The sequence below is a fragment of the Gobio gobio genome (genome assembly GCF_949357685.1).
Source record: "Gobio gobio genome assembly, chromosome: 16".
Classification (NCBI taxonomy): Eukaryota; Metazoa; Chordata; class Actinopteri; order Cypriniformes; family Gobionidae; genus Gobio; species Gobio gobio.
This window is the reverse complement of record NC_137109.1, coordinates 40,794,169-40,809,689: the sequence shown is the minus strand read 5'-3', so window position 1 is coordinate 40,809,689 and position 15,521 is coordinate 40,794,169. Positions and strand designations below refer to the sequence as shown.

The 15,521-nt window shown below is 39.1% G+C and overlaps 1 protein-coding gene across 7 annotated transcripts in view; it reads left to right on the top strand.

Moving 5' to 3' along the window:
• rapgef2b (Rap guanine nucleotide exchange factor 2b) overlaps window positions 1–15,521 on the top strand; it is a 142,983-nt gene that overhangs the window by 60,670 nt on the left and 66,792 nt on the right. For all 7 annotated transcript variants that reach the window (XM_079839882.1, XM_079839878.1, XM_079839883.1 and 4 more), the window contains exons 4-5: window positions 1,353–1,436; window positions 14,108–14,183. In XM_079839882.1, the coding sequence (XP_079696008.1) occupies window positions 1,353–1,436; window positions 14,108–14,183 (160 nt within the window). The remainder of the gene's footprint in view (window positions 1–1,352; window positions 1,437–14,107; window positions 14,184–15,521) is intronic.

Here is a 15,521-nt window from a genome sequence, read left to right as displayed (position 1 = left end):
ACAGAATGAACAGTCCAATATACAGAGTTGTCATGCATGACAGTTAAAAATTTGAATTAAGATTCAAAAATTCTTTATTAAAGAGTTATAGGCAATGAAACGAACCATATGGTGAATAATAACACTACAAACTTTGATTTTATAAGACAAAGGTACAAGAGTGTGTACTTAACGGCTTTAATGAGGGAAAGAACTACAATCCCATGAAGCATTGCGAATGACATCAAACTATTGATTTACAGATGTTGATTGTGAAAATGTAAGTAGTTTGAGAACGTAGGGAGATTGACTTCTATTGACTCTATTGAGATTAATGTCATTCGCTGTGCTTCATGGGAATGGGCGAGCAGCGCTAATACGTTTTTGAATTTTCAATTCTCTGATTGGTAGACATTTTTTGCATAATCCTTTTGTATGTTCTTCGGGAATTCCATTAAGCGTATGTGTGTGTGTGCATGTATAAAAGGGCTGCTGACTGATGCTTACAGTAGTTCTATCTTTGATAAGTTAAAAATGAATTCCTCTGAGGAAAATGAATAGGGTTTTTACTTCCACAACCCGAATGTTGCACTCTAAATGACTGACCAATAAGAATCGAGTACTCCAGTGAGCATGTGATAAGGTGAAGATATACAAGGAATTTCATCGCAGACAAAACATCTTAAATCGAATAGAAAAGACAAGTCATAATAAAGTGTGCAGTGTAGCATGAAAGCTGGGTTATTTACTTCATGTCTATCAGCACTGCTTTGGGCATGTTATCTCGCTGGAGTGTGTATCAGCTGTTCTGACTCAGTGGTCAAGATGTCCGCTGCTCGTTAGATTGCTCCTCTTTTCATATTCCCATTTTTAACACTTACTGGAGAGGCAGACAAGGAGCGGGGCTCGCCGGGAGCTGGAAGGATGTCTCTGGCGTCGACCCAGAAGATGTCTAACGTTCCTGACTGCTCTGTGACCTGAAAAAAAGGAGTGGGGATTGTGTGTCAGTGTGTTATTTCCTACACACACACACACACACACACACACATACATCAAGCAGTCACATTTCAACTGGCATCACTTACAGGGGGAAGAGAGATGGTTTGTTGGCCGTTTGATCGCTCTGTTCACTGTTCTCCTCTGGGAATCTCCTAATGTCATCTTTTGTCTGCACACAGGAGTGTATCACAGGACAAAAATGATGACAGAGTGTTTACATTAAGCATTGAAGTTATGTGTGTCTGTGTCAGCTGCTTTTTCTCTAACCAAACAGCAAACCAGACCACATGTTAGAAATAAGCATGTTTTGTTTCCTGTTGGACTCTAAATAAAATGTATCTTCGTCTTCCTCTCTTTTTTTCTCTCTTTGACAGTCCCGATGACATTGGCACATGCTGGTACATTCTGCTCTCTGGATCGGTCTTCATAAAAGAGTCTATGTTCTTGCCGCGCTCCAGGTATGTCCCTGAATGTCATCAAATACCAAACAAATACTCAAATACCACTTCATAACAGAAAAAAAAAATCCTTTCAATAAAGCTGTCATGCATATTAACCTTGCACCTTCCTTCTCCCTTTAAAAGTTCTAAAGCTCTAATTTAATCTGAACAAAGAAATGTGAAGCATGATTCTGAATAAACAATGTAACATTAAAGCTTAAAAAGAGTAAATGTCTCTTCTCAGTGCAGGTCTTCATCCCAGTTTGCCACTGAAATGGCCCAATGAACATTTAATGAAAACCCCTTTAAAGGGATAGTTCACCCAAAAATGAAAATTTGACATTTATCTGCTTACCCCCAGGCCATCCAAGGTGTAGGTGTCTTTGTTTCTTCATTAGAACACAAATGAAGATTCAATCTTCAACCGTTGCTGTGTGTCACTCATAGAATGCATGTCAATGGGGTCTAGTTCTATTAGGGTAAAAAAAACATGCACAGACAACTTCAAATGAATCCATGCGGCTCGTGACGACACATTGATGTCTTAAGACACGAAACGATCGGTTTGTGCGATAAACCAAACAGTATTTATATCATTTTTTACCTCAAATACAACACCATGTCCAATAGCCCTGAAAGCGCAGCACTTCCGGAAAGGAAGGTCTATGTACACGATCTAGTGTAGAGACATCACTTCCTGTGTGTGAGGTCTCTACACTAGATCGTGTCACCATTTGTGTTATACTGAAGAAACAAAGACGCCTACACCTTGGATGGCCTGAGGGTAAGCAGATAAATGTCAAATTTTCATTTTTGTGTGAACTATCCCTTTAAAGAGCCAATTTATCCATATCAGTCTCCCAATCACGTTTTTTATGGGTTGTTTTGTTTATTTTATTTATTTCATTTTATCACATCACATAGAAATGTGATAGTTTGTCAGATACTTTAAATATGATCAAAATCAAATCATTAAGAAAAAATAATAATTAGATTGCTGAGAAGAGTTTTATAATTTTAAGAAATAAATAAGTTACAAATAATATAATATTTTTATTATTTAAATAAAAATATATAAAAATTTTAATTTATGTTAATTTTAAATATTATTTAAAATATTTTTTAGTTATCAGAAGTAAAAAATAAAAAAAAGAATTTAGTAAATTCATTATGGGAATGTTTTTTTGTCTCAGCATTTAAACATCTATGGTATCTTGTCCTTTTTTTTCAGAGTCCTGAAGGGGACCTATTATGGCCCTTTTTACAAGATGTAATATAAGTTTTAGATGTCCCCAGAATGTGTCTGTGAAGTTTCGGCTCAAAATACCCCACAGATAATGTCTTATAACATGTTGTAAATGGCCATTTTTGAGTGGAAGAAAAACACATGCTGTTTTCGTGCATGTATCTTTAAATGCAAATTAGCTGCTGCTCCTCACCATAGACTGTAAAAAAAATATGGACGTAGTGTCCGTGACGTCACCCATAGGATTCTGAAGAGCAGTTTTGAAGCGTAAAGTAGGGTCGAGCTGGCTGTTGCCATCTTGGCAGCGCATCATCGCGCGTCACTCCCGGATAATAGAAAATGGTCAAAGAGGCGGGACGTGGGTGGAGCTGAGATGACAAACAGACAGCAGATAAATGGCTATCCACCTGTCACTCATAGTGGCCATGCCCTTAATTATGCAGAACTTTAAGGCTTTATATAATGTAAACGAATGAGTTCTAAAAAAATTCACCTCCTCACAGTTGTCATGAAGGGCAAAATTAGCCGTATAGACCAAAACCACAATTTGTACCAGGCTGTAATATTTTTTTTTCTGCAATAAAGTTGGGCATTTTAAAGCATTTTGGGCTCAAAGAGATTCTGCTCCCTTCTAGAGCCTGTCTCTAGCGGCCAGTCGGTGAATTGCACTTTAAGTCAATTCCGTATTTGCTTCAAGAGAAACTGCGCGGGGTTGCCGCTTTCTCCTCACCCTGCTTTCCAGAACAGGGTGGAGCCTGTGCAGCTTGTGCCACTGACACTCTGCCAAAAACGAAAACATCTTTTTGGTTTTGATTGTCGTCTCTTATCGCATTCGCCCTCATGCGACATTGCAATTCCTCATCATCATGAAAGTTTATTGCATGCCTTTTAAAGCCATATCAATCTAAACTTCTGATATATGGTTTTCTGAGTGCACACATCCGAAGCACGCGCACAGAATAGTGGATGGATACCCGACCCGAGCCCGATGGGACCCGTCGGTAACCGACGGGCCGGGCCGTGTTCGGACAGATATTTCGAAACTATGTTTGGGATCGGGTTGGGCTCAGTCACGGCATTGATCATTTGAAATTTAAAACAGCTTATTATGTAGGTAGCCAATGGGCCTGTTTAACTTGATGCAAAGGTTTGTTTTTGGGATTAATATAGTAAATGTAAAATATTACCCTGACATCCGTCTTCCTGTGTGCGGAAATTTGTTTATGTAGCTGTGACAACGCGCAACACGTGCGTGCCTATTGCATATTAGGCTACATTTGGCTGGCAGCGCAACTTCAGCGCTGCTTGCTGGCAGGACCATCGAGCAGAGGAGGACAACTTTGAAGCCATCCACAGTTGATGCAATCCATTTTCTGCATAACCTGGATTAGCCTAAACTTTGATGGTTGGATTATGTAAATAGATCCCATGTTGAAATTTAGTAGCCATATAGTTTTCGAGAAAAATGGTATGAGTGATTTTCATTTCAATAAGCTTCATTTGTGTTACGTTAATGTTTTGTTCTGTTAGCTTGGGCCATTTTTGGTAGACCTTTGTTAATTTAAACTGTCAAATACACACGGTTATGTCAAAAACACACAAAGCTTATTTAAACACAGTCAGGGTAATATACTATAATATACCTTCTGCTATACATGCGAATCTAACAACAAAAGAACAGAAAATCACTCACTGCTCTTGATTGAATAACTTTAGTGGCTTTAATAAGAACACATTTCTTACTTGAATGGTGCTGTTAAATGCTCTGGCGAGGAGATAAACGTGGCGGACTGTGTGCAGCTCACTCAAGGCATGGTCTCTATGCTAATAGGGCAGAGTCCGTCAGCAGTTGTGGGCGGGGCCTGTGCAATGTGATGTCACATTGCTAGAATCTGAAAAAAAAAGTGCTTTTTCTGAGATGCTTCTTATGATGTATGGGGATTAAAAAAGAGGAGTGGGTGGATTTTTACCATTATATGATGGTTTATGTTCAATTTATGTTCAATGTTCACACATTTATGTTCAAACGTGAATTCAAAAGTGAATTTTGCATATGTCCCCTTTAAAGGATTAGTTCATACAAAAATGTAATTGTCAACATTTACTGTGATTTTCTTTCTTCTGTGTAACATAAAATGAGACATTTTGAATGTCTTGGTTGTTGTTTTCCCAGTGGTAATAATACTTTGGGTAAAATAAAAATGTTGCCCTGCTTCAGAAGATTTGAATATATGACACAAATTGCATAGATTACTTTTATTATATGCTTTTTCTGCTTCCACTGGAGAAAGAATGTCATGTAGGTTTGGAAACAATTAAGGGTGAGTAAATGACAGAGTTTTATGTGGACCATTTTATTTAATGTCATGTAATCAGTAACCTAATCCAAACATCATAACATAGCATAATCTGTCTACTTTAGAAAGGCCACATATGCAAATAAATACCATCAGCATGATCAAGTATCAGCATTTTGTTTGGCACAGTATAATCTAGCTGTAGCATAAAACTTGATATGACAGATATGAAGCAGCGATCTGTAGCAAGGACATGCAGAAAGAAGCATTTTGACTGGAATTTAAAAGCATAGCAAGCTTTACAAAAGCACTTGACAGATGCTTTAGATTTGGCTTGAAGAGTGAAAATGTCATTTTTTCACCATGGCAATGAGAGAAGCTGTGTCCCTCCCTCGCTGTCTCACAGAGAGAGCTGTGATGCGCTTCTCCTGTAATAGACTGTGACTCAGTCGTCCAGTGAATGAAAACCAACAGGACAGCGGTGCACTTCTTAAACAATGTCTTGATAGCGCTCACAAATAGCCATTTATTTTTTCTCCCACAGCTACCCTCTATACTGATTCTTGTCTGAGACAGACTGCAATAACATCTTATCAGCTTCCTTTAGCACACGACGTGCGTTATTTTTTTCCTGTTCCATTCCAAACAAAATCACTCTCTAAAAAAGCAGATTTGTGTTACACTTCTGTTTAATTGCACCTGAAACTTTCACTCAATGCAAATGCAGCATGCAAGTGTTTAATTGCACCGCGATTACCATCATTAAAAGCGTAATGGTGTGAGATGTTCTGGCAGAAGTCAGAGTTCAGTTTGAGGTGGCATTTTGAAAATGCCAGTGCCGGTACCACCTGGTACTCATGCCAATGCTTATGCAACAAGTCCGAGGCCTTATTGCAGGCTTAACCATCAACAAGAGTTTCTATTGTTACAAACTTAAATCTGATCCTCCAGTAAGTCCATTGTTTTCCTAAGTATTCCTGAGCACAAACTTAGAAAACATTAACCACTGTTCCCTTGAGATATGGCTTTTACCTTTACAAAAAGGTCCTGTGGTTTTACCATGGTACAGATATGGTGTTAGGAAGTAGTGCTATGATTCTTCGATATGTTTCATGGTACCGAATGTTTGTCATACTCATGTACCAAGGTATTTACAGTGGGGAGAACAAGTATTTGATACACTGCCGATTATGCAGGTTTTCCTACTTACCAAATCAGTTCACCAAATCGGACTGAATCGTTCTAAAGGGTTCGCATCTCGAGTCAGCGCTGATCCATAATTTACTAAAGTTACTAACTTCCTGACATGAGTGACAGCCCCTCCGACTAGAAATAAACTAATAACCTGAAGTATATTCTAGTAACTACAACAGTTCACTGAACTGAGACGTACTGACAGAACTGATGAGAAGTGAACTCAGGTCCATCTGTCTCTCTGGCAGCAGCTCGTGCTTCGGTAGACCTCGTTAAACCACGCCCCCTCCGCTCATTTCAAATGCAAAGATGTCAGCCAATCACAACAGTGGGCGTTTTTACTGAAGTCTCACAGCCGACACACCTCTTGAAACAGGGCATTCAGCCACAGGGAAAACAGCAGTAAAGAAAAAATGACATTTTATGATGTAAAAATCATACTAACAATATAAGTACACCTCAGGAAACATTATAAAATAATAGAAAAATGCCATGCCATGGGACCTTTAAATAATTAATTTGCATTTTATTGCATGACATAAGTATTTGATCACCTACCAACCAGTAAGAATTCCGGCTCTCACAGACCTGTTAGTTTTTCTTTAAGAAGCCCTCCTGTTCTCCACTCAATAACTGTTTTAACTGCACCTGTTTGAACTCGTTACCTGTATAAAAGACACCTGTCCACACGCTGAATCAAACAGACTCCAACCTCTCCACAATGGCCAAGACCAGAGAGCTGTGTAAGGACATCAGGGATAAAATTGTAGACCTGCACAAGGCTGGGATAGGCTACAGGACAATAGGCGAGAAGGCAACAACTGTTGGCGCAATTATTGGAAAATGGAAGAAGTTCAAGATGACGGTCAATCTCCCTCGGTCTGAGGCACCATGCAAGATCTCACCTCGTGGGGCATCAATGGCCATGAGAAAGGTGAGGGATCAGCCCAGAACTACACGGCAGGACCTGGTCAATGACCTGAAGAGAGCTGGGACCACAGTCTCAAAGAAAACCATTAGTAACACACTACGCCGTCATGGATTAAAATCCTGCAGCGCACGCTCAAGGCAGCACATTTCCAGGCCTGTCTGAAGTTTGCCAATGACCATCTGGATGATCCAGAGGAGGAATGGGAGAAGTTCATGTGGTCTGACAAAAATAGAGCTTTTTGGTCTAAATTCCACTCGCCGTGTTTGGAGGAAGAAGAAGGATGAGTACAACCCCAAGAACACCATCCCAACCGTGAAGCATGGAGGTGGAAACATCATTCTTTGGGGATGCTTTTCTGCAAAGAGGACAGGACGACTGCACCGTATTGAGGCGAGGATGGATGGGACCATGTATCGCGAGATCTTGGCCAACAACCTTCTTCCCTCAGTAAGAGCATTGAAGATGGGTCGTGGCTGGGTCTTCCAGCATGACAACGACCCAAAACACACAGCCAGGGCAACTAAGGAGTGGCTCCGTAAGAAGCATCTCAAGGTCCTGGAGTGGCCTAGCCAGTCTCCAGACCTGAACCAAATAGAAAATCTTTGGAGGGAGCTGAAAGTCCGTATTGCCCAGCGACAGCCCCGAAACCTGAAGGATCTGGAGAAGGTCTGTATGTTGGAGTGGGCCAAAATCCCTGCTGCAGTGTGTGCAAACCTGGTCAAGAACTACAGGAACGTATGATCTCTGTAATTTCAAAATAAGGTTTCTGTACCAAATATTAAGTTCTGCTTTTCTGATGTATCAAATACTTATGTCATGCAATAAAATGCAAATTAATTACTTAAAAATCATACAATGTGATTTTCTGGATTTCTGTTTTCGATTCCGTCACTCACAGTTGAAGAGTACCTATGATAAAAATGACAGACTTCTACATGCTTTGTGAGTGGGCAAACCTGTAAAATCAGCAGTGTATCAAAAGTTTTTTTTTCCTCCCCACTGTACATGTGCTTCAAGGTGCAAGGTGTTTCAAATTATTTGCTTTGCTCTATGGCTAAACAAAACCAAGCACTTTAAATATAACTAGGTAAAAAAAAAAAACTTTGAAGTTGGCTTGAGCAAGCCTGACCAGAAAGTTTGAAGTTTTAAAAGCTTTGGTTTTCAAAGGTTTTCAGTTTGAAATAGTTTGAAGTTTAAAATAGATTTAAAGCTTAGTTTGATGGTTTTGATGTCTATCTGAAAATAGATAGATGATAGATTCTAGCTGGAAAAGTCTTGGAGGAGTTATAGTTGAACATTTTAGTCTCAGAATAAGAAGAATATATTTAAGTTTAAATAGCACATCAGTAAGTTGGCTCTCTCAAGCCAACTTAATCTTTCTTTTCCAATAGTGTTTGGGATGAACTTAGTTATGGTTGCTACATTTTTGCATTTTGTTGCTTTTTTGTTATTGGTATCTCTAAGTCAGTTTAAAATGGTTGTTGTTGTTAAAATGGCTGCTAAAATACTGCTACTTAAGTACATTTGATACAATTTAAAGTCAAATATATGGGTTTAATCCAAATCATCTCGTGTTCCTGCTTTTTGCCATTTCATCTCATCTCAAATACAAGCAACTTTTGATTAGATCAGGGTTTCCCAAACTGGGGTTTGCAAACCCCTGGGGTTTTGTGAGGAACTGAAGGGGGTTTGTGAGTTGATGAAAAGCTAATAAGGAATTAAATCATGGAAATGTAAAATTAAAATAATGTTAAATTAAAAGCAGTCACAATTAAACGCTTACTAAAAATAATTGATTTGTTTACCTGCATGGTCAGAGAACTGTGAACATGCAAATGTGTTTAATATGAACTTCAAATATTTACTATGCCTGAGATTTTAGGTCAATGGGGGACAACAATGTTAGGAAATCCTTGGATTAGAGCAGACAAGTACAAAAAAGTACTGAGGCAAGCTTTTAAATTCTTACTTTCAGTGAGTTACTTGTATTACAGTTATCACTTATGTTCAAAACATGCAAAAAAACACCAGAGTGGGTTTCCCATGGTAGTGCTTTCAAAGCCGTACCGTTCTTCCCTGAAGTGATATGCATTTACTTCACGAGAACATTATCTGTGGTATCTGATATGTGACTGTCAGGCGATGCTTCCCTGCATGCATCAACATGCCTCATTTGTTGTTCAGCCACAATTTCTCAACTTTGCATGTCAATCCCTTGCTACAATCCCTTAGCTGTACAAACCCAGTTTGGTTTGTATATTAGTGGCTTGTTTGTGAATTTTAGTTTTTGGTTATTATTTGATTATTAATAAGAGTTCCTTAGCCTGTTGATTTTTGTTCATGTTATTCCGTTAAAAAGAAATGTTTTGCAACAAGACTTAGAATGAATGAATGAAATATAAGTTTTTTTTTACCTGATTGGAATCAAAATTAGGAATCAAGAATCTGAATTGATAAGCAGAATCCGAAAAGTTAAAATTAAACAATACCCAACCCTATTCCCAGATTGCCTTTAATAGTCTCACAAGTCTTGTAAGTCGCTGCAGGTCTTGAGTTTAGGTTGAAAGGTCATGTTGTTTGTGGGTAGAGGTCAACCCCTCCCTCTTGGCTCCACAGGAACTAAGAGGCAGGCAGGAATGTTGGCTTCAGTCGATCACCACTAACTCTCAAGAAGGCACATTCCCCAACACACACACACTCTTGTAAGATGAAGGCGGTAGACAGAGCTGTCAGAACAGAGTTCTCGCAGCGCAGCATACGTGAAGTTGGATTATCATGTGGCGCTCACAAAATCACGTTTGTGTTTAGTGTGGTAGCAGCGTGTATGTGTATGAATATTAAGAAAGGACATTAAAAACACATTTGAGGCATGGGACTGAATGCATGATTTTCAAGTAGTCTGGATTGTTTATGGATTTCATTGGACATATTTTGTAACCGCTCTCATATCTCATCATCAGGTACAGTAATATTTTTTGTTCATATTGTGCATTATGCATGCTTAGATCGCTTAAATGTCTGTAAATATTTTCTATAAACACTTTCCATCAAATACTATATTATTTCATTTTAATTCATATTTGTTATATTGAATTTAAGGTTTAAATGTATTATATTTTATTTTTACTACTGCAAAATTCTGGTTGAAGTAGTCATACCTCAAGTTTCAAGCTTTGCTAATCATGCCTCAAGTGTTTCGGTCCCAGCATCGAATCTAGTAACAGTTCAGGGTTGCTCCTGAAAGGCTGTTTGCACTGCTTTATGTTGCCATGTGTTTTTTGCGAGCGCAGATCTGAGAGGCGGCACAGCTGTTTAGCACTCACTGAAGCGTTGCAGTAGAATCCTGTTATTGCATTATCCATTCTACTGTACTTCAGCATGTCCTTAAGCCTTCCAATGTACCCCCTTCTCCCCTCTGACTTGCCCAGCGACAGCACTTGCATAACAGCTCTTTAATCTTTATTCCGCTTAATATGGAGAGATGAAAAAGGGGCTTATTTACTTTGGAAACCCCTATGTTCTTTGCAGTGTGTGAGTGCCTGCCGCGTTTGTCACAGAATCACATTCCAGACACCCAGAATGTTGTGTAATATGGAATGTAGGGGCCGACTGGGTGGGCATCACGTCTCACTGTGAGTTAAATTCCCATGGAATGTGGCGCGATGGCTGACATTAATATGATTTTATAGTTTTTTTTTTCCACCCTTCTCTTTTTATTTGGGTCTGCTCAAGGCAACTGTTTTTCCTATATGTATCTAGAGCCTTTTTCGTTTCATATTGAATTGTGTGGTTTAAGTTAGACTTGGAATCCTTGTTTTTCTGATTATAGCCACTGTATATCCTGAACGATGAATGAAAACACCACCAAATCTTGAGTTTTTGTATTTGGATAGGAGCCTGCAAATGAAGTAAAACAGCAATAACACAGAGGGATTATTGTGTGTGATCTTAGGCTCAGAAACAATGTATGTAGAAGGAATCCCACCTGTTAGTCCAACTATAGTAGCTAGTTACTATATGTGTCAGCTGTGCCTCTACAGTAACCCGTACACAAGTAGCTATTCAACAGTAGGCGTTGTGACTCAAATGTTGGTTCAAGTGTTCACTTGTGTTGAAATTGACATAATTCATAAAATGTAATTATAACGTATCATGCGGTTTACCAGGGATTCTAGCAACATGCACATTTATACTATAAAAGTAAATATTGAGTGAGTGCTGTGTTTGGTTATACTAATATAAACATTTAAAAGAAACATGCAAATTGTCATTGTAAGGTATTATATTTCATATAGTTGAGTATTTCCATAGTAAAATCAGTCTTGCTTTGTCAGTCAGTGTTTTCTGAAGTGTATGTAGAGGTTTTGCTGACCTCTTGCGCAGCTAAACCGCTGTTTCTATTTCTACTTATTTGTATGGGTTAGTGTGTGTCAACTTTGGACCAGAGTGTCACCTGGCAGCTTATTCAGCTGAAAAAAGTGTCTTGCAAGCAGCAGCATTAATGTTAAATTAACAAACCAAATGATGAAGTGTGTAATATCACAAACAGCATATATATATATATATATATATATATATATATATATATATATATATATATATATATATATATATATATATATATATATATATATATATATATATATATATATATATATATACACTCACCTAAAGGATTATTAGGAACACCTGTTCAATTTCTCATTAATGCAATTATCTAATCAACCAATCACATGGCAGTTGCTTCAATGCATTTAGGGGTGTGGTCCTGGTCAAGACAATCTCCTGAACTCCAAACTGAACGTCAGAATGGGAAAGAAAGGTGATTTAAGCAATTTTGAGCGTGGCATGGTTGTTGGTGCCAGACGGGCCGGTCTGAGTATTTCACAATCTGCTCAGTTACGGGGATTTTCACGCACAACCATTTCTAGGGTTTACAAAGAATGGTGTGAAAAGGGAAAAACATCCAGTATGCGGCAGTCCTGTGGGCGAAAATGCCTTGTTGATGCTAGAGGTCAGAGGAGAATGGGCCGACTGATTCAAGCTGATAGAAGAGCAACTTTGACTGAAATAACCACTCATTACAACCGAGGTATGCAGCAAAGCATTTGTGAAGCCACAACACGCACAGCCTTGAGGCGGATGGGCTACAACAGCAGAAGAACCCACCAGGTACCACTCATCTCCACTACAAATAGGGAAAAGAGGCTACAATTTGCACAAGCTCACCATAATTGGACAGTTGAAGACTGGAAAAATGTTGCCTGGTCTGATGAGTCTCGATTTCTGTTGAGACATTCAGATGGTAGAGTCAGAATTTGGCGTAAACAGAATGAGAACATGGATCCATCATGCTGTGCAGGCTGGTGGTGGTGGTGTAATGGTGTGGGGGATGTTTTCTTGGCACACTTTAGGCCCCTTAGTGCCAATTGAGCGTTGTTTAAATGCCACGGCCTACCTGAGCATTGTTTCTGACCATGTCCATCCCTTTATGACCACCATGTACCCATCCTCTGATGGCTACTTCCAGCAGGATAATGCACCATGTCACAAAGCTCGAATCATTTCAAATTGGTTTCTTGAACATGACAATGAGTTCACTGTACTAAAATGGCCTCCACAGTCACCAGATCTCAACCCAATAGAGCATCTTTGGGATGTGGTGGAACGAGAGCTTCATGCCCTGGATGTGCATCCCACAATTCTCCATCAACTGCAAGATGCTATCCTATCAATATGGGCCAACATTTCTAAAGAATGCTTTCAGCACCTTGTTGAATCAATGCCATGTAGAATTAAGGCAGTTCTGAAGGCGAATGGGGGTCAAACACAGTATTAGTATGGTGTTCCAAATAATCCTTTAGGTGAGTGTGTATATATATATATATATATATATATATAAGTAATCTCACCTGTCTTCTATTGTTTAGCCAATAGCTAGACCCATCCTAAACTTGGGTTTTGGATTGTGTACCTATGTAGCAATGTAACATTTGCATGATGTTAGCCGGTGGTCTTCATTGGCTGCCTGCGAACAACGTTGACTTTGAACCAACCTCAAACAATGTAGTAACCTCAAACCCAAGCTGAGGCCTGGAAGAGTTTTGTTTTTGCTGTTTTCAGCGCTGCAAATCCACTTTGCATGCACTTCAAAATCATGCGGACTCGACACCATCGCCTCCGGAGCTGAAATTCAGATATCGTTAGCCTCATAGCATAATTCCCCAGATCATATTTGGCCAAAAAATTACTTAGGCAATTGTGCTATGAGGCTAACGATATGTTAATATGCGTTAAGATTCCGATGCGCTGTAAGTGTTAGACCAAACAAACTGAGCCATTATGACCAGTCAGAGCAGAGAAGGCTCTCGGAAAGGAGGGGCATCAAGATACTGAATCTTCGAACAAACCATTTTTCAGACTCTTTGAGAAATGGTGATATGCAGTGTTTATTATTAGATGAATAAAGTGTTTTTTTTTATACCTTGGATGCATGTAAACCTATTAGGAAAAAAATTTGGAACCTTTAAAATAGCATAATAGGGACACTTTAAACAAACAGATCACACATTTAACCAATAATAAAAAATAAAAATAATAATAAAAAAAAATATGTAATATATAATATATATATACACACACACACACACACACACCCCCACACACACACACACACACACACACGTATTTACCTTCATCCTGCATGGAACTCCACCTCACATCTCCATGGTCCCCGTCTTAAATTTTCAATAGAGTTTTTTGTGTTGCTACTCTCACACTCCATCACTTTGCACTGTACTTCTTTCATTAGGCTGTGATGTCATTTGGTGGACTTTTCCAGGCTGGTTGTACTTTCTTTCCCAGTGGAGCCTTACTGCCTAGGCCAGGAACACTGCCACAAGTGTGTGGATATGTGTTACTCTGGCTCGGATTCTAAGCACGCTTTCATTCCCACAGAATCTCAGAATTCCATGATTGGTTGAGCGGTATATAACCTTTCTCTCCTGTTCTTCTCCTCTAGCTTTGGGAAGAGGTCTGCTGGGAGTTTACGTCGTGGATGCGAGTGCATCGTTCTGGAGCCATCCGAGATGATTGTGGTGAGTAATCATGGAACAGATAATCATCTTTACTTCATACTCTTACTAATCACACTGTATAATTGCAGTTTTGTGCTGCAGTTTCATTCCTTTTCCCCAGTGGTTCCCACAGTGTGCTGCACTTTTAACCCCAGGGGTAGATACAAGGTCAGATTTGACATTACACAGGCCGATAACAATTGGATAAAACACTTTTCCATAGAAAATGTGCTGGTTCTAATTAGGAATGGGTCACTATGGTCGACTGGCTGTCCAAGATGTCTTATTTATTGAAGTTACATGTTTTTAGGATTTTGAAGCTTTAATTAGCATGTTGCTTGATCTTCGAGACAGAATGCACACTTGTGTGTTGTGTAAATTGGTTAAGTAAACCTAAAATTGATTTCACAAGGTAAATACTTTAATTTCTCTGTCTTTTTGCCATCATGAGCTATACATATTATTTAAATATTTAATGAATACAAATTCATAGTATTCAATATTTCCAGATTGGGGAAAATAAAGTGGAAAATCTGAACACAAGCTACTTTTAGTGTAGACTTCTTAGACAACGGTGTAATATTTGTTTATATACAGTGCATCCGAAAAGCGCTTCACTTTTTCCACATTTTATCTTACGTTACAGCCTTATTCCAAAGTGGATTAAATTCATTATTTTCTGCAAAATTCTACAAACAATTACCCATAATAACAACGTGAAATAAGTTTGTTTGAAATCTTTGCAAATTTATTTAAAATAAAAAAAACGGAAAGAATCACAAGTACATATAATATTCACAACCTTTGCTCAATTCTTTGTTGGCGTTAATTACAGCCTCAAGTCTTTTTGAGTATGATGCTACAAGCTTGGCACACCTATTTTTGGGCAGTTTCTCCCATTCTTCTTTGCAGGACCTCTCAAGCTCCATCAGGTTGGATGGGGAGCGTTGGTTCACAGACATTTTCAGATCTCTCCAGAGATGTTCAACTGGGTTCAAGTCTGGGCTCTGGCTGGGCCACTCAAGGACATTCACAGAGTTGTCACGTAGCCACTCCTTTGTTATCTTGGCTGTGTGCTTAGGGTCGTTGTCCTGTTGGAAGATTAACCTTCACCCCAGTCTGAGGTCCAGAGCGCTCTAGAGCAGGTTTTCATCAAGGATGTCTCTGTACATTGCTGCTGCATTCATCTTTCCCTCAATCCTGACTAGTCTCCCAGTTCCTGCTGCTGAAAAACATCCCCACAGCATGATGCTGCCACCACTATGCTTCACTGAAGGGATGGTATTGGCCAGGTGATGAGCAGTGCCTGGTTTCTTCCAGACATGACGCTTGCCATTCAGGCCAAAGAGTTCAATCTTT